The 23796-nt window shown below is 43.1% G+C and overlaps 1 protein-coding gene across 3 annotated transcripts in view; it reads right to left on the bottom strand.

The window, feature by feature from the left end:
• Nucleotides 1-22646, bottom strand: part of phrf1 (PHD and ring finger domains 1) — an 82705-nt gene extending 60059 nt beyond the window's left edge. For all 3 annotated transcript variants that reach the window (XR_013886795.1, XM_080190099.1, XM_080190100.1), the window contains exons 1-2: nt 22535-22646; nt 3561-3681 (exon numbers count right to left, since the gene is read on the bottom strand). Coding sequence is in view for 2 of the 3 variants with exons in the window: in XM_080190099.1 (XP_080046225.1) it covers nt 3561-3666 (106 nt within the window). In the remaining variant the exon portion in view is untranslated. The remainder of the gene's footprint in view (nt 1-3560; nt 3682-22534) is intronic.
• Between the last annotated feature and the right edge of the window lie 1150 nt (nt 22647-23796).

Below are 23796 nucleotides of genomic sequence, written 5' to 3'. Positions count from 1 at the left end.
TGCATCGCACACAGTGTGGGAGATTCTAGTGTGAACTCCCACTGAAAAAAACCACGTGAGTACTCCAGTTTTCCCACAAAGTCAACACTTATACTTTTTGGGAAGAATTCCACTCAAGGGGTGTCCTATTGAAGAATGAGATGAGGAACTTCTTCCCTGAGGGTCAATAATCTTTGGAATTTTTTTACCTCAGAGGGAATTGCAGGCTGGGTCAATAAATACATTCAAGGTCAAGTTAGACAGATAGTTTTGATCTTCTGGGAGTGAGGGATTAAGAGGGGCAAACGAGAACACCGATGATCTCATTAAATGCTGGCGTAGGCATGAAATGGTGAAAAACTAGAAACAAAGGCAATCCAAAGAGACTTAGGGATCTGGCCACAAAGATCATTAAAATGTCATGAACAAGTACAGAAAATATTCAAAAAGGCGAATAGAAAGCTGGTCTCATCTTGAGAAATGGAATACAAGGGAGTAGAAGTCATCCCTTCAGCTATACAAAGTCCTAGTTGGGCTACACCTGGATAAAATAAGCAGTTCTGGGCAACACCCCATAGGAAGTTATGGTGGCCTAGGAAGGAACGCTATGTAGATTTACCAGAATGATATCTGGATTCAAAGGATAAAATTACGATAAGTGATTACACAACCAAGGGCTGTATGTCTTGTAATTAAAAACAGTAAGAGTTGATTCAAGGTTTTCAAGATAGTAAGGAAAACACAGTGTACAAATGGGGTACTGGATTCACTTGTTGAGGAGTTCTGGGAGTAGAAAGTATATTCTAATAATTGGGGCCAAACCTTTAGGGCGAGAATTTATTTTACACACTCTTGAGGTATGGGCGTCGCTGCCTAAGCTTCACCCATCCCTAGTTGGCTTGAGAGAGTGACAGTGAGCTGCCTTCTTACACCACCGGGACCGCAGCGGTTCAAGTACATCCACGGTGCTGTTAGAGAGAGAGCTCCAGAATTTTGATCTAGTGACAATGAAGGAACAGCAATATAGCTCCAAGTCAGGATGGTGAGTGATTTGGAGGAACTTCTATGCATCTGCTGACCTCGTCCTTCTGACTGTAGCTGTCGTGGGTTTAAAAGATACTGCCTCAGAAGCCTTGAGTTCCTGCAGTGCATCTTGTAGATGATACACACTGATGCCAGTGCATCGATGGTGGATTGTGTGAATGTTTGTGGATGGGAACAAGGAGACTGCTTTGTCCTCAATGATACTAAGCTTCCCAAGTGTTGTTGCAACTGCACCCATTCTAGACAAGAACAGTATTCCATCAGAGTCCTGACTTGTGCCTTATAAATGGTGGACAGGCTTTGGGGAGTCAGAAAGTGAGTTACTCACCGCAGGATTTAGTCTTTGGCATGCTTTTGGAGTCACAGTATTTTTCTGGCTAGGCCAGTTCGGCTTCTCATCAATGGTAAGTCCCAGGATGCTGATAAGTGGGGATTCAGCAATAGGAATGGCATTGGGACTATGGCTAAATTCTCTCTCGTTGGAGATGGTCATGCCTGGCACTAACATGGCATGAATGCTACTTTCCACTTGTCTGCTCAAAGGTGGAATGCTTCTGATGTGAGGAGTCACAAATGGGAGCAGTACAGTGGCACAATGGTTAGCACTGCTGCCTCACAGTGTCACGGATCCAGGTTCGATTTCTGGCTTGGGTCACTGTCTATGCAAAGTTGGCACAATCTCCCCATGTCTGCATGGGTTTTCTCCAGGTGCTCCAGTTTCCTCCCACCATCTGAAAGATATGTTAGTTAGGTGCATTGGTCATACTAAATTTTCCCTCGGTGTACCTGAATAGGGGCCAGAGTGTGGCAACAAGGGGATTTTCACAGTAACCTCACTGCAGTGTTAAATTAAGCTTACTTGTGACACTAACTAAAAAAAAAACTTTAAAATGATGCTGAACATTGTATAATCATCAGCAAACATCCCCACTTCTGACCATTTGATGGAAGGAAGGTAATTTATGAAGCAGCTCATGATGTTTGGGCCTCATACAGCAGCCTGAAAAATTCCTGCAGTGACATCCTGGCACTAAGTATATTGACTTCCAACAATGTCAACCATCTTCCTTTGTGCTAGGTACGACTTCATCCAGTGGAGAATTCCTCCCCTCTCACTCCAATTCTCAGTGACTTGAGTTTTGCTTGGGCACACTATGCCTAATGCCGCATAGATATCAAGGGCAGTCACTCTGATCTCACCTCTGCAGTTCTGTTATTTTGTCCATATTTGGGCCAAGCTGTAATGAAGTCTGAACTCTAACTGACAGTCAGTGAGTAGGTTATTGCTGAGCAACTGCTGCTTGACAGCAATGTGATGACCCCTTCCCTCACTCTGCTGATGATCAAGAATGATGGAGTAATAATTGGTTGGGTTGGATTTATCCTGTTTGTGGTTGTTTCTTCATGACAAGACATATCTGGGCAATTTACCACTTTGCTGGGTAGATGCCAATGCAATAGCTGTACTGGAACATGGCTAGTTTTGGATGACAAGTCTTCAGTATTTACTGGAATGTCGTCAGAACTCAAAACTTTTGCCGTATCCAATGCCTTCAGCTGGTTCTTGACATAATGTGGAATGAATCAAATTGGCTGAAGGCAGGTATCTTTGATACTAGGGATGTTAGGAGGTTAATTATCCCAATGGCTGTTCACCTTTAATGGCTGTGAACAATTAAGTGCCCACAGTCCAGAAACTCTAAGGTTTAGTCCTTGGCCTATTCTGATTGTGTGGGCTCAGGAAAGGCAATGTCCTGGGCTAATGAAGAGAAAGATCAACTGGAATCCCCCTTCCAGATTGTCATCAGGGATCTCCACTCCAGGTGTGGATATTAGATCAGGAACAGGATAGGTGATGCTTTCCAAGTTGGAACAGGAACAGGGGACAATTATACCCCTCACATTTAGTGTTATGACTGACCTGTATCTTAAATCCATCTATCTGCCTTGGCTCCATATATCACAATGCTTTGACCAGCAAAAAAAATCTATCTCAGATTTTAAATTAATCGATCAAGCATCTACTGCTTCATCTATCACCCTTTGCAAAAACAAGTGTTTCTAACTTCTCTCCTGAACAATTTTAAGTAAATGTCTCCCTACCGTGGACTGCTCCAGAAGCCTGTCAATACATTCTGCCTGTGCCTTCATGTGAACAAAGTCTACTTTTGGAAAGTATCCAAACTACTGCCAGTGCCTTGGAGCCATACCCCAAGAGTGAGCATTTTCCCAAGATAAAGGGAAAAATAGAGAAACAGAGAATTAAAAATTCAGTTTGATATTTTACCTATACGGAGCATGATAAAATATTTAAAATTCAACTCATTATAGGCTTGTCAAGATCACTGATGTATCAGCACCCTTCTAAGAGAAGAGTAACATTGAAAGCTCTTTTCCCCGAATACCACCCCCTCTTTAGTTGTTCATTGCCTTCAATCAGCATGTTTGGCCCTCAACCCAAAACAAGGATACCTTTTTCCCATTGACATGTCCATTATATCCCATCCAGTACCTCATTTTGCTTAAGTGAACATTACCTTCATCACTGAAAATGGAAATGACTTCTCGTTTTCCTCTTTCCTTTCCCAGTGCTGCATTTACATTAATCAGCTCATCTTGGCTGTCGTCATCCATAGTGTACATTCAGAATTGGAATATCTGCAAGAAACAAAGGAAAAGTCTCCATTAACTAAAATCTAACAGAGGCAATATACCAAAGAGAGCAAATGTCTGATCATGGTCATAAAAACAGAATGATACAGCATGGGGGGAGACCATTCAGCCCATCACACTTGTGCTAACTCTTTAAGAGCATCATCCAATTAGTCTTTTCCATAGGTCCGTTATTTTTGATTCTTTTCAAGTGTTTACCCTGTTCCATTTTGAAAGTTACTATTGAATCTGCTTCCATCCCTATTTCAGGCACGGTATTCCAGATCATGACTCATTGCATGTAAAAAAAAATCTCACATCTCCTTTTGGCTCTTCAGCCAATTATCTGAAATCTGGATCCTATGATTATCAACTTTTCTGCCAGTGGAAACAGATTTTCCTCATTTACTCATGAGAAGATTTTGAAGACCTCTATTAAATCCCCCCCATTATTTTCTCTGCTCGAAGGAAAGCCACCACAGCTTCTCCAATGTCTTATCCCTTGTACCATTCTGATAAATCTTCCTGGTATCTTCTCAAAGACTTTGACATTCTTCACAAAGCACATCACCCACAACTGATCACAACATTTCAGTTGGAGCCCAATCAATTTTTAAAAAAAAAAAATCATTTCAAGGCTTGCTTCTTTTCTGCATCCCTTAGGCACAGAAAGATTTCTGCTTTTGTGACTGGAGCAGGTTTATTACATGGATAACAGTTAAGTTTGTGTTCTCATTAGTTCCACAATATCTCTAGTTCAAACAGATCTGGGAAGTTCTGAATAAGATTGAACCATCAATGCTACAACAGCGCTGAAAACAATCTCACCAAATCTCCAAGTTCATGAAACTTAAACAGGACAAATACATGAGTAAGAAGTGTCAGTGCAAAAAGACTGAATTCTCTGGGTTTCAACAGTCACATTGACTATGTCCCATTTCTGGATAACCTCAGCCAAGACAGAATAGACCAAAGCACCTTGGCTGGTAAAGGATGGTGCACCTTCTGCCCTCTCAGGTAGATGTTAAAGAATCCATCAACACCTTTTTGACATAAGCAGAGATTTCCCTGGTGCCTTGCAAATATTTGTTCCCTGACCATATCAATAAAAATAAATAAATTACTTGGGTACAAGATCTTGCTCTGCACAACTGCCTATATTTGTCCTTGGATTCAACAGTGTGACTACAGTTCGAAAGCACGTCACTGGCTCTAAAATGCTTCAGAACATTCTGAAGGTCATGAATGGTGCCACAGAAATACAAGTGCACAGTCTTTAGTAGTATATGGGTTCTTTTTAGACAAAAAAAAGGCTAGAAAATCTACAAATATAGAACAACAAAGGCTTGATGACAGAGAAATCTGATGACAGTGCACAACTTCCAGCATGGACTCTCAGAACCAAGGGCACAAGCTATCCGCAGGCTGGTCATGCATTCAAAGACCCTATAGAACAGAAATCGTACAAAATTCATATCTTTCTTGCAGTTACTGGTTACATTATACACCGCCAGATTATAATATAGCGTGGTGTTAAATATCTGACCTAGCGAAATGGATCAAAGTAATTATAGAGATAATATATCATCAGGGGACAGTCCAAAGCCCAATCTTCAGCTACTCAATGACCTTCTCTCCATCAAAACAACTAAAGAGGGGATGTTTGCTGCTGATTGCACACTGTTCAATTACATTTGTGATTCCTTAGATACTGAAGCAGTCTATGCTCGCATGCAGCAAGACACAGACAACATTTAGGTTTGGGCTGATAAATGACAAATAACATTTGTATTTTGCAAGTGCCAGACAATGAGCAAGAGAATCTACCCCTCTTCTCTTAGCATTTCAACAGCATTACTGTTGCTGAATCCCCTACAACCAACATACTGGGGAATCATCATTAAATAGAAATGAACAGCCAACTAAACAGCATGCCACAAGAGCAGGTCAGAGGAATTCTGTGCCAAATAACTCATCTTAACTTGATTCCATAACACCTGGCCACCATCAATGAGGCACAAGGTAGAAGTGCGAAGGAATGCTCTCCACTTGGCTGAATGAGTGCAACACCAACAACACTCAGGGCAAAATAGCCCACTTGATTGGCATCCCACCCACCATCCTAAACATTCACAACGGTGCAAGTATCAGCAACATGTAGCATCAACAAGATAAATTGCAATTTGCCAAGACTCCTTCGACAGCATTTTCTATGGGCATGCAACCTATCACCTAGATAGACAAGGTCACATAGAAATACCACAACGTACAAATTTTCCTCTGAGCACCTCACCATCTTGTTCCTTGGGTTAAAATCTTGAAACACCCTTCCTAACAGCACCCATACCACATGATTGCAATCATTTAATTGTCAATGACAATTAAGGACCTGGCCTTACTAACAATGCCTACCTCCCATGAATGAATAAAAGATATATTCGGGCTGCTGAATGTAAGTTTGGTTAAGGAGGTAGATTTTAAGACTATTTTAAAGGAGAGAAAGGCAGAGATGTTTTAAGGTACCGAACTAATTATAATATTTACTGATATTCTTGTTAATCAAAATGTCACTTTTTTACTGATTAACCTGGTTAAATGTGTTACAACAGCTTGCACTTAAATTGCAGTGCAGGGAGGAAAGGGTGAAAAGAGGGATAGAGGGACTGAAGGACTGAAGACCAGAATGAATAAAAACTGCTGAGCACATGGAAAGAAGCCTATAATATAAACCACAAGTCCTACAGAACAGATAAATATCTTTAATGTTGGATTTCATCAAGAAAATAAAGAGCAAAGCAGCAAATTCAACATACAATCCGACACTTTTATTTACAGGTTTTATAGATTAAAGAATAAAAGAGACAGACTCACAATTTACAATCTGCCTTGATATATATACTTTTAAATTTATGGAGCTGACTTAAACAAAAACTCAGAATCTGTCAAAAAAAAGTGCATCAACTCCCAGAGCATCCCATTGTAAATCATCTTTTAATCTATTTTCAGATACATCCAGCAAATCTAAACATCACATCTTATCACTTCATGCGCTGGAAGTATGTCTGCATCAAAGCAGAAAAGCCCAGATATGATACAGCATCCCACACAACCTGAGTTCAATTTCAGCATTTGGAAACCTTTGTATTGCTTTTTGAATGAAGAGAATCACTGCTCTTTTTTTTACAATATCTAATTTTAAAAATGACTAAATCAAGGAGCTATGAACTCAGCCAAGATTAATTTCCCACGAATAGCATGTGTAGGTAAGAACAAAGAACATTACAGCTCTGGAACATAAGAAATAGGAGCAGGAGTAGGCCATCTAGCCCTTCGAGCCTGCCCTGCCATTCAACAAGATCATGGCTGATCTGAAGTGGATCAGTTCCACTTTCCTGCTTTCTCCCCATAACCTTTAATTACCTTGTCTATCAGAAACCTATCTACCCGTGACTTAAATATATTCAGCGAGGTAGCCTCCACCACTTCAATGGGCAGAAAATTCCAGAGATTCACCACCCTTCGAGTGAAGAAGTTCCTCCTCAACTCCGATTTAAACTGACCCCCCCCTTATTTTGAGGCTGTGCCCTCTAGTTCTGCTATCCTTTCTAAGCAGGAAGAATCTCTCTACCTCGACCCTATCTAGCCCCTTCATTATCTTATATGTCTCTATAAAATTCCCCCTCAGCCTTCTAAACGCCAACGAGTACAGACCCAGTCTATTCAATCTCTCCTCATAGGCTAGCCCCCTCATCTCCGGTATCAGCCTAGTGAACCTTCTCTGCACTCCCTCCAAGGCCAAAATATCCTTTCGCAAATGCGGCAACCAAAACTGCACCCAGTACTCCAGTTGCGGCCTCACTAGTGCCCTGTACAGTTGCAGCAAGGCCTCCTTGCTTTTATATTCTATCCCCCTCGCTATGAAGGCCAACATTCCATTTGCCTTCTTGATCACCTGCTGCACCTGCAGACTAGGTTTTTTCAATTCGTGCACAAGGACCCCCAGGTCCCTCTGCACCGTAGCATACTGCAGCTTTTCGCCTTTTAAAATAATAATCCCTCCTACTATTATTTCTACCAAAGTGGATAACCTCACATTTGCTAATGTGCCCTTCGGCCCTCCAAGCCCGCACCGACCATGCTGCCCGACTTAGCTAAAACCCTCTATCCTTCTGGGTACCATATATTTCTATTCCCATCCTATTCATGGATTTGTCAAGACACCCCTTAAAAGTCACTACTTTATTCGCTTCCACTACTTCCCCCGGCAACGAGTTCCCACCACCCTCTGTGTAAAGAACCTGCTTCGTACATCTCCTTTAAACCTTGCCCCTCGCACCTTAAAGCTGTGCCCCATAGCAACTGATTTAATACAAAATATAACTGACTTGGATGTTCACACCTGAGAAGTTTTGATGAGGTGAACTGAGAAAATCTATTTCTGCCAGTGAGCTGCTCATCAGAATTAATAAACATAAAACCATTAGCAAAAGAGTAATGGGAGGTTTTTTATTTGTTCCTCCAACTGAGGAATGTTCAGACTTTAAATTTCTGATCAAAAACAGCAAAGGATTCAGAATCTGCAATAACTTTTAAAAGGGAAAGGGCTAAGTAATTGAAGATTAAGGATTTTAAAGGGTGCAGGAATAAGTGGATATCTCTTTCAAAGCACAAGTACAGCAGGCTGAATATCCTCCTTCTGGGCTGTAAAATTCTATGAATCTAACAGCAAAACTCATAATAAAAGAAATAATACAAAAATTGAACAAAAGCATTATTTCAATTAATTGCCAAGAAACTTAAAAATTGAGTCATTATACTCTAGCACACTGTTGTCGTAAGTTTTTTACGAATGAGTAATGATGAGTACATGAATCAAATGCAATTTCATTTAGAAAATGACACTTTTGGAGTCATTATAGGACTGATGTTGAAACATGACATGCTAAGTATGGCTTCTTCAAGAGGAACCTCTGATTATTGAGTCAGAGTCATACAGTGCAGAAAACGCCCTTCGGCCCAACGAGTCTGCACCAACAATAACTACCACAAAGTCACATTGATGCCATTTTCCTCCACTTGTCCCATATCCTGGAATATTATGTTTCAAGTGCTCATCCAATTTTTTTTTAAGTTATAAGATTTCTGGCCTCCTCTCCCTTCCCAGACAGTGCATTCCATATTCTCACCACCCTCGAGTGAAAACGTTTTTTCTCAAATCCCCCGAATCTCCTGCTCCTTACCCTAAAGCTATACCCCCTCGTGATTGACCCCTCAACCATGGGGAACAGCTGCTTCCTATTCACTGTCCATACACCTCATAATCTCAATCATGACCCACCTCAGCCTTTTCTGCTCTAAAGAAAACCATCCAAACCCATCAGTCTCTCCTTAATAATCAAATGCTCCATCCCAGGCAACATCCTGGTGAATCTCTGTGCTATCACATCCATTCTATAGTGAGGTGACCAGAACTGCACACAGTACTCCATCTGTGGTCTAAGCAATGTTTTGTACAGTTCCAATACTACCTCCCTGCTCTCAAATTCTATTCCACAACTGATAGAAGCACGTGTCCCATATGCCTTATCTATCCTATTTACCTGCTCTGCTGCCATCGGGAATCTGAGAATAAAGTACCCCAAGTTCCATCTGTTCCTCTGAGCTTCGTAGTGTCCTGCTATTCTGCTAGATACTCCCTTGTCTTGTTACTTCTTCCAAAGTGCATAACCTCGCACTTAAATACCACCTGCCACCGCTCTGTCCATCTGACCAACCCAGCTTTATCTTCCTGTAACCTATGGCCGCCTTCTTCACTATTAACCATCCTAGAAAACTTGACGTCATCTGAAACTTGCTTATCACTCTCCTCACATTTTCTATATCATTTATGTATCATTGCCACTGCACACTGACCTCCTGTCACTGAACCAGCCTTTTACCACTTCCATTTGTGCCCTATTACTTAGCCAGTTTCGGCTTCATCTCGCCTGAATTCCACGTGCTTCAACCTTCTCAATCAGTCTCCCATGCGGGACCTTGTTAAAGGCTTTGCTAAAAGCCATATAAACTTTATCAACTGCACTTCCCTCATCCACACACTCCATCACATTTTCAAAAAATTCTATCAAATTTACTAAGCATGAACTCCTTCTGACAAAGATATGCTGACTAATTCGCCCATGCATTTCCAAGCAGAGACTAATTCTCTCCTTTAGAATTTTCTCCAATACTTTCCCTCACGCTGACATGCAGCTCACCGGTAATTTTCTGGTTCACCAAGACCACCTTTCTGAAAGGGAGAATCACATTAGCTATTCTCCAGTCCTCTGGCACTTCCACCGAGAGAAGTCTCTCCTGATTAAAGTCCAACAGATTTATTTGGTAGCATAAGCTTTTAGATTGTCGCTCCTTCTTCAGGTGATGAGGAGTTGTGTACGCAAACAGGGCATATAAAGACACAAACTCAATTTACAAGATAATGGTTGAAATGCGAGTTTTTACAGGTAATCAAGTCTTAAAGGCACAGACAATGTGAGTGTCAGTCTGCAGGTGCAGCAGGTGATCAAGAAGGCAAATGGAATGTTGGCCTTTATAGCGAGGGGGATAGAATATAAAAGCAGGGAGGTCTTGCTGCAACTGTACAGGATACTGGTGAGGCTACAGCTGGGCTACTGTGTGCAGTTTTGGTCGCCGCACTTGCAGAAGGATATATTGGTCTTGGAGGGAGTGCAGAGAAGGTTCACTAGGCTGATACCGGAGATGAGGGGGTTAGCCTATGAAGAGAGACTGAATAGACTGGGTCTGTACTCGTTGGAGTTTAGAAGGCTGAGGGGGGATCTTATAGAGACATGTAAGAGCAGGACTAGAGGGCACAGCCCCAAGATTGGGCAGGGCGGGGTGCAGTTTAGATCAGAGTTGAGGAGGAACTTCTTCACTCAAAAGGTGGTGAGTCTCTGGAATTCTCTGCCCATTGAAGAGGTAGAGGCTACCTCGCTGAATATATTTAAGTCACAGGTAGATAGGTTTCTGATAGACAAGGGAATTAAGGGTTATGGAGAGAAAGCGGGAAAGTGGAACTGATCCACTTCAGATCAGCCATGATCTTATTAAATGGCGGGGCAGGCTTGAAGGGCTAGATGGCCTACTTCTGCTCCTATTTCTTACATTCTTATGAGTGTAGAGAGGATTAAGCAGAGGTTGAAGAGGTGTGTATTGTCTCCAGCTAGGACAGTTAGTAAGATTTCGCAAGCCCAGGCAATTCATCGGGGTTACAGAAAGTGTGCTATGAACCCAAGATCCCGGTTGAGGCCGTCCTCATGTGCGCAGAACTTGGCTATCAATTTCTACTCAGCGATTCTGCATTGTCATGTGTTGTGAAAGCCGTCTTGGAGAATGCTTACCCGAAGATCAGAAGCTGAATGCCCGTGACCACTGAAGTATTCCCCAACAGGAAGGGAACACTCTTGTCTGGGTGATTGTCAAGCGGTGTTCATTCATCCATTGTTATAGCGTTTGTGTGGTCTCCCCAACGTATCATGCCTCGGGACATTCTTTCCTGCAGCGTATCAGGTAGACAATGTTGGCCGAGTTGCAAGAGTATGCACCATGTACCTGGTGGGTGATGTTCTCACATGAGATGATGGCATCCGCATCGATGATCTGGCGCATCTTGCAGAGGTTGCTGTGGCAGAGTTGTGTGGTGTCGTGGTCACTGTTCTTCTGAAGGCTGGGTAGTTTGCTGCTGACGATGGTCTGTTTGAAAGCAAGAAGTGGGGGTGTGGGGTTGGCCTTGGTGAGATGCTCGTCTTCATCAATGACATGTTGAAGGCTCTGGAGAAGATATCATAGTTTCTCCTTCGGACAAGCCCTCCGTATACACAGGATCTGCTCAGATGAGGAGGATCGCAACAGACACCTCCAGATGCTGAAAGATGCCCTCATAAGAACAGAATATGGCGCTCGACTCATCGATCAATAGTTCCGACATGCCACAGCAAAATATCGCTCCGACCTCCTCAGAAGACACACGTAGGACACGGCTAACAGAAAGCCCTTCTTCATCCAATATTTTCCCGGAGTGGAGAAGCTACGATGTCTTCTCTGGAGGCTTCAACATATCATCAATGAAGACGAACATCGCGCCAAGGCCATCCCCCCCACCTCCACTTCTTGCCTTCAAACAACCGCACAACCTCAAACTGACCATTGACCACAGCAAACTACTCAGCCTTCAGGAGAACAGTGACCACGACACCACACACCCCTGCCACAGCAACCTCTGCAAGGCGTGATGGATCACTGACATGGATGCCATCATCTCATGTGAGAACACCATCCACCAGATACACGGTACACTCTCGCGACTCGGCCAACGTCTACCTGATACACTGCAGGGAGGAACATGCCGAGACATGGTACATTGACGAGACCATGCAGATGCTATGACAACGAATGAATGAACACCACTGAACAATCACCAGGCAGGAGTGTTCCCTTTCTGTCAGGGAACACTTCAGCAGTCAAGGGCATTTAGCCTCTGATCTTCGGGTAAGCATTCTCCGAGGTGGCCTTCACAACAACACAGAATCGCTGAGCAGAGACTGGTAGCCAAGTTCTGCACACGAGGATGGCCTCACCCAGGATCTTGGGTTCACACCACACTATCTGTAAGCCCTACAATTTGCCTGGGCTTGCAAAATCTCACTAACTGTCCTGGCTGGAAACAATACACACCTCAGTAACCTAAGATTAACCCTCTCTCCACTCACATTGTCTGTACCTTTAAGACTTGATTACCTGTTAAAACTCACATTCCAATCATTTTCTTGTAAATTGAGTTTGTGTCTGTATATACCCTGTTTGTGAACACAACTCCTCACTTGCCTGAAGAAGGAGTGACACTCCAAAAGCTTGTGCTATCAAATAAACCTGTTGGACTTTAATCTGGTGTTGTGAGACTTCTTACTGTGCTTTCCCCATAATGTGGCATCTCCACATCATGACTTCCCCCACGGCCAGAGAGGAATTAAAAATTTGTGTCAGAGTCCTTGCAATTTCCTGCCTCACCTCCCACAGCAGCCTGGGATGTAATTTATCCAGGCCTGGGGATTTGTCCACTTTCAAACCTTTCAGAGCCTCCAATACCTCCTCATTTCCTATGTCAAACTGCAAATTTCTCACAGCCCCTTTTCCTGAATTCTGTACCTACTGTTTCCATTGTCTGATAAAGATCAATGACAAGTACCTTTTCCATGTCTTGTCGCTCCATACAGATTGTCCCCTAATAGGCCCCACCTGTTTCTTGGTTAACCTCTTTCCCTTAATGTATTTATAAAATATCTTAGGCTTCTCCCAAATCTTGTTGGCAAGTAATTTCTCATGCCCACTTTTTGCTCTTTAATTGCTTTCTCAAATTTCCTCTTGCACTTCCTATATTCCTCTAGGGCCACAGCTGAATTGCTCCCTTTGGACTTGCTAAAAGTCTTTCTCTTCTTCCTCACCCAGTCCTGAATTGTTCTAGACATCCAGGATTTCCTGAATCCATTGCTCCTACATTTCCCCCTGTGGGGAACATGTTGGGGCTGTATGCTGCCCATTTCCAAATGCATTTCATAAAGTACCACATCATACACTAGTTAGCAAAGTTGAAGCCCATGGGATTAAAGGGACAGAGAAAGCACGCACACAAAATTATCTGAGACACTGAGTAGGGATGAGCAGTTGTTTTACAGACAGTAGGGAAGCATCCAGGGGTTTCCTCTCCTAGTCTTGGGATTACTCCACTTTAATTAAAATGTTTTTAATGAGCTGGACTTAGGGAGACAGGGTATCATTTCAAAGTTTGCCACTGACACGAGTTCAGAAATATAATAATGAGGAGAATTGTAACGGACTTCAGAAGGACACAGAGGTGAAATGGACAGAGACATGGCAGATGAAATAAGACACTTTTGTGAGAAGCATCAAGAAAGGAAACAAAGTGGTCCAATTTTAAATGGTCAGGAACATGGGGTGTACACACATCTTCCAAGGTGGTAGAACTGAGAAGTTGCTTTAAAAAAAAGCAAATGGGATCCTTGGCTCTGTTAGAGACAAAGCAAGACCATTTTTGGTGGACCTTCTTAAATCACTAGTTAGTCCCCAGCTGGCGCACTGTGTTCAATTTTAGGCACCACACTTCAAAAAGTACATCAAAGTCTCAGGGAATGCACAGAGGAGATCTACCAGAGTGGTATTAGGGATAAGTGACTTTAGTTAGCTAGAGACTAGGTAAACTGCTTTGTTTAAAAGTTGTGAAGGTTAAGGAGAGATTTAATAGAGTTTAGAATGGTTTTGTTAAGAAATAAGGGGGAAAAAAATAGAGTCTGTTTCAACTAGGGAACACAGATTTAAGGTAATTGGCAAAAGAGGAGGAAGTTGAAAAGGAAACTTTTTATATAGTGATTTATGATGATCTGGAATACACCACCTGAAAGACTGGTGGAAGCAGTTTTTTTAACTAATTTTCAAAAGGGAATTGAGTAAATACTTTCAGGTCTAGGAGGGAAAGAACAAGGAAGTTGTAACTTTTTCAAAGTGTTTACACAAAGTCAGTTGGCCAGATGGCCTCCATTGGTACTCTAAGATTCTACGATTCCAAGTTCTCCACAACTATGGTGTATTTCTCACCACATTTCTGGGTCTGTTATAAACTAATTGATAAAGAATTGCCTTGGTGAGTCAACAATCCACTATCATACAACTACCAAGATGTATGATAATGAATGTTGACTCACCAAGGTGAATAAAGTGGATGTTGGAATTTTTCATTCAGCGGTTCCCCAATGAGTGGAATAGACTATGTGGGATATTAATGGATTTGGGAAGTGTCTGGAGACAGAAATTAGCTATTTAACATTAGGACAGAATACTGGTCAGCCTGTCACTAGCAGACAGTACTGGAAACAATGGATAAAGTAATGCAGGAGGTAGAACCATTGAAAAGCTCTGGTACAGAAAGAGGCCGTTCATTCCATCACATATGCAACGGTCAGAAAAAGCAGGAAGCTGCTCATTTTAATCCACTTTCCAGCACCTGGTCCATTGCCTTGCAGGTTACAGCAGTGCAGATGTAGATTCAGGTCCCTCTTAGATTAGCGTTTCAGCCCCAACCACCAAGTTAGGCAGCAAATTCCAGAGCACACCACCCTCTGGTGAAAACATTTTCCTCACGTCCCCTCTAATCCTTCTACCAATCACCTTAAATCTACATCCCCGGTAAATTATCCTTCAGCTAGGGGAAACAAGTCTTTCCTACCTAGCCCCTCATAATTCTGTACACTTCAATTAGATTACGCCTTAGCCTCCTCTGTTCTAAAGAAAAACAACTTGACTTAGCCTGTCCAATCTCTCCTCAATGCTGTAATTTTCAAGCCCTGGCAACATTCTTGCAAATCCCATATGCACAATCTCCAGAGCAATTATGTTCTTCCTGTAAGGTGGTAATATGCACTGTCCATAAAACTCCAACTGTGGGCCTAAACACAGTCCCATTATTACATCCTTGCTTTTGTATTCAATACCTCATCCAATAAAGGACAACATCCCAAATGCTTTCTTGACCAGCTTGTCTACCTTCAAGGACTTGTGGACATGCACTCCAAGGTCTCTCACCTCTTCAATCATTTTCAATTTAGAATCATAGTATCCTAGTGCAGAAGGAGGCTTTCGGCCAATCGAGTCTACGATCCCACTCAGGCCCTATCCTCATAATCCCCCCACTACAACAACGCATTAGCATGGCTGATCAACCTAACCCACACATCTTTGGACCAAGAAATTTCTTGATTTCTTTTCCCTCCCTAAATGCATCATCTCATATTTTCTGCACTAATTTCCACTTGTCAATTCTCTGCCCACTCAGACAAACCAACGATATAATTCTGGAGTCAAAAGCTATCCCCTTCACTATCAATTACACAGCCATTTTTGTGTCACCGCAAACGTACCAATTATGTCAGCCAGATTAATAATTTGGAGAACCAAAGTCCATCTACCAGTTCAATTAGAGGTCTAATGGTGTCCAACCCAAGATTCATTCCTCAACATACATCACCAAAACAAATTACCTTATTATTTATTTTGTTTTTTGTGGGATTATGCTAATGCACAAGTTAGTTGCCATGTTTCCCTTCATAACAGTGACTACATTCAAAATCACTTATCAGGCTGTATGCCTTTTTGGAACACCCTGCGGTTCTGAAAGACGATATATAAATGGAGTTTCTTGTTGTCTTTATTTGGAAAATGCAGGGCAGATTGTAGCTGAGAGTTAGAAACATCCAGCACTAAAACAAAGCACGATGACTAAAGTGTGAAATCTCCATAAACAGAGCTGCCTGTTTTTAATATATTGGAGACAGAAATATTTGCATTGATATCGCATTCATACATTTTCAAAACACCTAAGCAATAGCTTGAACTTACATAGCAACATTAATATATTAAAAATTCCAAGGTGCTTCAGAGGAGTAGACAAATAAAAATAGTCACCCCAAAACAAAAGGAGATATTGGGAAGGGTAACAGTGAGAGTTCTCAGGAGTCTTTCAATTAGAAGAGAAATATAGAACATTAGACCACTTCACCCAATTAATTACTTCCTGTAAATCAAATTAATTGCATGAAACAATCAGGTTTGCGTGTGCATATTTCTATTCTGTATATTCCAGTGTTAGATGACTATAATGGAGAAAAGCATGCAACCTATCTAGTTCATTCTTCCATGAAAAACAATAGTTTGCATCATTACAGCTCCAAGTAGTAGCCCTTGCTCGATGGCAGATCTCGCAAATAGTCGAATCATTGGTTTAAGTCCCTCTTGAGACTTGCCCATATAAACAAGACTAGGGAGAGGCGCCGCACCGTCGGAGGGCCAGTGCTGGGGGAGGCGCTGCATTGTCAGAACATCAATACACAGCAGCGCTGCACTGTCAAGTGTCAGTACTGAAGGAGGACTACATTGTCAGGGGGTCAATACCTGGAGAACACTGCACTGTTGGAGGGGCAGTACTGAAGAAGTCCTTCACTGCCAAGAGCAATACTCAAAGAGTGTTGCAACATGAAGGGTCAGTAGAGAGTGCACCACAATATCAGAGGGGCAGTACTGTAAGCATACAACATTGTTGTTTGCAACCTTTCAAATGACGTGTTACACTGAAGCCCATGTGCCCTCAGGTGAATGAGAAGTATTTGGTAAGAGCTGGGTTGTTCTCATGTGAACTGACCAGGAACACCCAAAGCAGATTACCTGCTCTATTTATTTCACATGCTGTTTGTGAGACCTTACTATCTGCAAATTAGCTGCTGCTTTACAACATCAACGACACTTCAAAACTATTAGCTGTGAGTACTTTGAGTCATGTTTTAAATTGTTCATGGGGTGCAATCGCCAGTAGCAAGACTCACATTTGTTGCTTATCTGTAAATACCCTTGAGAAGGTGGTGGTGAGCTGTCTTCTAAACTGCTACAGTCCTGAATAGTTGTTAGGAAGGAAGTTCCAGGTTTTTTATCTAGTAGCTGTGAAGGAACAATGATATAGCTCAATTCAAGATAATAAGTAATTTGGAAGGGAAATGACAGGTGGTGATTTTTCCATCAGTCTGCTGACTTTATCCTTCTACGTGTGATAGAGGTTGCATGTTTGGGAGTTGCTGTTAAAAATCATAGAAACTCTACAGTGCAGAAGGAAGCCATTCAACTCATCTTGTCTGCACCAACAACAATCCCACCTAGGCCTTAGCCCTGTAACCCCACCAGCCCTCTAACCTATGCACCCCGGGACACTAAAGGGCAATTGAGTATGGTCGATGCACCTAACCCGCACATCTTTGGACTGTGGGAGAAAACCGAAGGACCCGGAGGAAACCCACGCAGACACGGGGAAAATGTGCAAACACCACACAGTGACCCAAGCTGGGAAATTGAACCTAGGTCCCTGGAACTGTGAGGCAGCAGTGCTAATCACTGTGCCCCCGAGGCTTGGCAAGTAACTTCAGTGCATCTTTTAGGTGGTGCATACTGCTGCCACTGTCAGCCAATGGTGGAAGGAGTGAATGTTTAAGGCAGTGAACAGTACTAGAAAAGTGCAAATTTGTTCTTTCTCCATTAACTCTTACAAAGATGATGTAGGGTGGGAGGAGACTTGCATGGGACAGAAACAAACCAGCAGGGCCAAATGGCCTTTGTTGATGCAATGTTGTCTACGTAACACCCCTAGATACACTTACCAAACAAAGTTCTACTAATCTCCATCGTGAACATTTCAGCTGATCACACTTCCCATCCCTCAGAAGAGTTCCGAACATCCACAAGTGTGGAAAAAGTGCTTCTTGACATCACCATGAACAACCAGGTTCCACTATTAACATTACATACCCTTGTCTTTGATTCCCACATAAGAAAAAAAATTCTTTTTCTATCCCTTTATAATTTGAAATATCTTAATCACATCTCGACTTTCTAATCTCAAGAGTTCACAAGCCAAGATCATTCAGGTGGTCCTGGCAAATTTAATCTTTGAAACTAGTTTCGTCCTGTTGAATCTGCACCATATCCTTTCCAAAGTCACTGCATCTTTCATAAGGTTTAGTATCCAAAACTGAACACAGTTACTCCAGATGGGGTCTAATTAACACTTTGTAAAACTGAAGCATCACATCCTCCCCTTTGTATTCAGTCCCGTGAGATAACAGGTAATATTTCATTCGTCTTTGTGTATCATTATGATTTGTGCACATAGAAAACCTAAGTCCCTTTGCCCCTCCACATCATCTAGTAACTCCACCCACTTGCAAGCTCCCCACTAAGCCATACAACCATCCTGATTTGCAACTATACTGCCATTCCTTTATTGTCACTTGAACAAAATCCTGGAACTCCCTTCCTAACAGCACCGTGGGTGTACCTGCATGGACCCCAGTATGCAAGTAGACAGCTCAACTCCACCTTCTCGAGGGCAATTACAAATGGGTAATAAATGAGATAACAGGTCAGTTATCACCCAGCCAGTGACACCTACATCCCAAAAAAGAATTTTTTAAAAATCTTTACAATCTGCCTTCCTCCAAAGGAGATGATAATGGAATTATGGTCTGGAATATGGACCTGAAATGCTGGCAAAAGCAGATTCAACAGTAATTACAAAAGGACATTAGATAATAAGGGAAAAGGAGAAATTATGCAGTGTTATCTGGGGAGGAAGTCGGAGATGGTGCAGTACAGAAAGGCTCTCATTGGATATATCTTTGTAAGCAGCTTGCTTCAATTGCCTCCTCCTGTGCAGTATGATTTTTTTAATCAATTGATTCAATGTAGTGTAAGGAGGGATAATACATTGCATAAGATATCAGGACATTCAGCCCAAGCCTGTGCTTGTGCTTATACTCCATATGGGTCTCCTCCCATTCCATCTGTATTCATCTCAGCCTTTCAGCATCTCATAATCATAGAGTTTTACAGCACAGAAAAAGGCCTTTTGGCCAATCATGTCCATGCCAGCCATTAAGCACCTATCTATTCTAGTCCCATCTCCAGCATTTGGCCTGTAGCCTTGTATGTTATGGCATTTCAAGCGCTCATCTAAATACATCTTAAATGTTGTGAGGGCTCCCATATCTACCTCACTTTCAGGCAGTGAGTTCCAGATTCCCACCACAGTCTGAGTGGGAGGTTTTCCCTTGCATCTCCTAGAAGCCTTACACCTAACAACCCCAAGCCCCCTGGTTACTGACCCTTCTGCTAAGGGGGAAAAGTTCCTTCCTATTCACCCTAACTCAATATTTTTTGCACTTCAGTCAGATTCCCACTCGGCCCGCTCAACTCTGAGGAAAACAACTGCAACCTATCCAGTGTTTCTTCATAGCTGAAATGCTCCAGCCTCCTGGTGAATCTGCTCTGTACATTCTCTACCACAATCACTTCCTTCCTATAGTGAGGCAACTAGGAGTGCACACAGTTCACCAGCAGTGGCATAACCAGCATTTTATACTTAATATAAAAGCAAAATATTGCAAATGCTAGAATCTGAAACTGTTGCTGAGTTTGCAGATGATACACAGACATGTAGAGGGACAAGTCGTATTGAGAAAGCAGGGGGCTGCAGAACGACTTGGACAGATTAGGAAAGTGAGCAAAGAAGTGGCAGATGGAATACAATGTGGAAAAGTGTGAGGTTATGCACTTTGGAAGGAGAAATGGAGGCATAGACTATATTCTAAATGGGAAATCAGAAGCACAAAGAGGCTTGGAAGTCCTTGTTGAAGATTCTCTTAAGGTTAACATGCAGGTTCAGTTGACAGTTAGGAAGGTAAATGCAATATTAGCATTCATATCGAGAGGGTTAGAATACAAGAGCAAGGATGTACTTCTGAGGCTGTGTAAGGCTCTGGTCAGACCCCATTTGGAGCACTGTGAGCAGTTTTGGGCCTCATATCTAAGGAAGGATGTGCTGCCCTTGGATAGGGTCCAGAGGAGGTTCGCAAGAATGATCCCTAGAGTGAAGAGTTTGTCCTATGAGGAACGGTTGAAGACTCTGGTCTGTAATTGAAGTTTAGAAGGGTGACGGGGGATCTTATGGAAATTTACAGGATACTGCAAGGCCTGGATAGAGTGGACGTGGAAAGAATGTTTCCATTAGTACGAAAATCTAGAACCAGAGGGCTAAATGGATGGTCCTTTAAAATAGAGATGAGGAGGAATTTCTTCAGAGTGGTGAATCTGTGGAACTCTTTCCACAGAAAGCTGTGGAGGCCAGGTCATCAAGCGTCTTTAAGACAGAGACAGGTTAATAAGGGGATCAGGGGTTATGGAGAAAAGGCAGGAAAATGGGGATGAGAAAAATAACAGCCATGATTGAATGGCAGAGCAGACTCGATGGGCCGAGTGGCCTAATTCTGCTCCTATGTCTTATGGTCTGAAACAAAAATAGAAAATGCTGGAAATTTTCAGCAGGTCTGACAGCATCTGTGGAGAGGGAATACAACTTATGTCGAGTCTGGATGACCCTTCGGCATAGCTCCATCATAACCTCTCTGCTTATATTCAATGCCTTGGTTAATAAATAATCCCATATGCCTTCTTAACCATATTATATGTCTGCCCTTTTGTCTCTTGAATCCCTTTTCTCTCACCTCTGGCTTCCATTTTTTTTTGAAAAGAGACCCCAAATTGATACATTATCAGACGCTTTACACATTCCAGACAATGTATATTACATTGAAAATTTCCATATGCATGTTACAGAGACCCCCAACCATATAATTTATGGCACACTATCTGGCATAAATTCATGCTGTTCCTCTGCAGCCATGATGTGAAGATGCCAGCACTGGACTGGGATGGGCACAGTAAGAAATCTCACAATACCAAGTTAACATCCAAGAGATTTATTTGGTATCTCTTTGGTGATCACCTGATGAAGGAACAGCACTCTGAAAGCTCATGATACTAAATAAACCTGCTGGACTTCAACCTGGTGTTGTGAGACACCTTACTGTTTTTCTGTAGAGCAGTCCAATGGGTCCCAGTCCATCTCTCTATTCCAGTATCCCTGCACGTTGCCCATCAAATTTGATTTTTAAATCATTTTCACCATTTCCACTACCTTAATTTGCAGCAAGTTTCAGGTCATTATCATTCACTGTACAACAATGTTCTTCCTCATCTCCTCCCTCCTCTCTTGCCCAAAATCTTGAATATTGTCCACTGCCCTTGGGCAGCACAGTAGCAAGCACTGCTGCCTCACAGAGCCAGGGGCCTACGTTCAACTCTGGCTTTGGGTGACTTATCTGTCTGGAGTTTGCATGTTCTCCCCATACCTGCGTGAATTTCCTTCGGGTGCTCTAGTTTCATCCCACAATCCAAAAATGTGTAGGTTAGGTGAATCAGATTAGCCATGGCAGCTGCATAAGGTTATGGGGATAGGGCAGAGCCTGAATGGGATGCTCTTTCGGCAAGTCAGTGCAGACTCAATGGCCCAGATGGCCTCTTTCTGCACTGTTGAGAATCTATGGTTCAATATCTAAAGAGAACAACTTTTCCATATCTGTCTTAACTAAACCTGGTAAAACCTTGAAAACCTTTACTGAATCTCCCAACAACTTCCTTTGCTCCAGAAAGAACAAACCCAGCTTCTCAAACCTAACCTTGAAGCTAAAATCCCTGGAACCATTTGGCAAATCTCCTCTCAAGGACCTTCACAGCCTGCATAAAATGTGGTGATCAAAACTGGTACTTAAGTTGTGGCCTTAACTGAACTTGAGAAAGGTTCAACATATGTTATGTAGACACTCCAGAGATACAATTTAGAGACCCTTTGAAATATGTAGGCACTTTAAACAGAAACTCTATAAATAGAGCTTTTCTACAGAAATTCCAAATATACGTATTTGAGAGTGGGAGACAGACAGTGGGTGCCTGGGGACAGTTGCTGCAGGTTGAGGGATCCCACATAACTCTTGAGTGTGTGAGCAGGGAGGCCTGTTTATTTTGGTGTGAGCCTGGGATTTGAGTTCCTGTAGTGTCCCCCTCACAGGGATAGAGATTACAGCCCAGAGTTAGGCCTCCAGCACGGAGTCTCTTTTCCTAGTCCCCGCCTGCCCTTCTCCCACACAGCAGAGAGCTGGGGCTGGTGAAGGCGCGGGGCCCTGGCACTCTACTCCCGGCCTTCCCACCTCCAGGTCTTCGGCAGTGACCGCGGCCTCTGGATTACTCTCTCACCCAGGCAGTGTAGGCCTCAGGCTGTGCCGTCCTAAACAACTGGACCGGTCGGGCTTGGGCTCTTCCCCCCCGGGTCGGTCGATCGGCCACCTCACCCGCTCACCTCTCTTCGTTCCCAGGTCCCCGGGGTGGAAGCTCCAGGGGCACACGCTCCTGTCAGTCAGTCGCCACACGGGCCCCTCAGCAAACGCAGCGCCTCGGCGCCGCACCGAGAGCGGGTGGCGGAAACATCCGAGCGGCCTCGGCACCACACCGAGAGGGAGGTGGCGGAAACAGCCGAGCAGCCTCGGCACCAGTAATGGGGGGGCGGCGGGGCAAGACGGAAATAGCCGAACGGCCCCGGGGCCCGAGTGTGTGGCGGAAATAGCCGAGCAGGCCCCGCGCCCGAGAGCGGGTGAGGGAAGTGGCCGAGCGGCCTCGCCGCACAATGATGGGGAGGTGGGGAAATGACGGAAATATCCGAACGGCCCAGGGGCCCGAGAGCATGTGACGGAAATATCCGAACACTCCCGATGCTCCCCGTGTTGACGTCATTGGGTTCCTCGAGGCTGCGCGGAAAGAGCTGGGAGTTTGGAATGTTCTTGAACCGTCTTCATATCAGCAACAACAACAACTTCCATTTATATAGCGCCTTTAATATAATTATAGCATTTTAACACAAAGTAGAACACCGAACCGCATACAGAGATATTAAACAAGAGGCAGAGAGAAGCAATAGACAGGGAGAAGCAGCTTTTATTTATTACTCTTTGATTTGATTATTGTCACGTATTAGCATACAGTGAAAAATACTGTACATCTAAGGTTTATTTATTGGTGTCACAAGTAATCTTACATTAACACTGAAATGAAGTTACTGTGAATATCCCCTAGTTGCCACATTCCAGCACCTGTTCAGGTACACTGAGGAAGAATTTAGCATGGTCAATGCAGATAAGATGTGGATGTGCTGGCGTTGGACTGGGGTAAACACAGTAAAAAGTCTGACAACACCAGGTTTCAGTCCAACCGATTTATTTGATAGTAAATTCCTGAAAGCTAGTGAATTTACTATCAAATAAATTGATTGGACTGAAACCTGGCGTTGTCAGACTTTTTACAATGCAGCTAAACCAGCATGTCTTTCAGACTGGGAGGAAATTGGAGCATCCAGAGGAAACACACGCAGGCGCAGGGAGAATGCACAAACTCCACACACACACTGATCCAAGCCAGGATTTGAACCCAGGATATCTCCCCCCAACTCTATACATTCTCCTATTGCTCCCACCAAAGTCTCAGAGTTCCCAGGATTACATAAGAACATAAGAAATAGGAGCAGGAGTAGGCCATCTAGCCCTTCGAGCCTGCCCCGCCATTCAATAA

Source organism: Carcharhinus amblyrhynchos, chromosome 6 (genome assembly GCF_965287045.1).
Source record: "Carcharhinus amblyrhynchos chromosome 6, sCarAmb.v2.hapA, whole genome shotgun sequence".
In the NCBI taxonomy this organism is placed as follows: Eukaryota; Metazoa; Chordata; class Chondrichthyes; order Carcharhiniformes; family Carcharhinidae; genus Carcharhinus; species Carcharhinus amblyrhynchos.
Note: the sequence above shows the minus strand (reverse complement) of the source record. Positions and strands in the feature narration are given on the sequence as shown.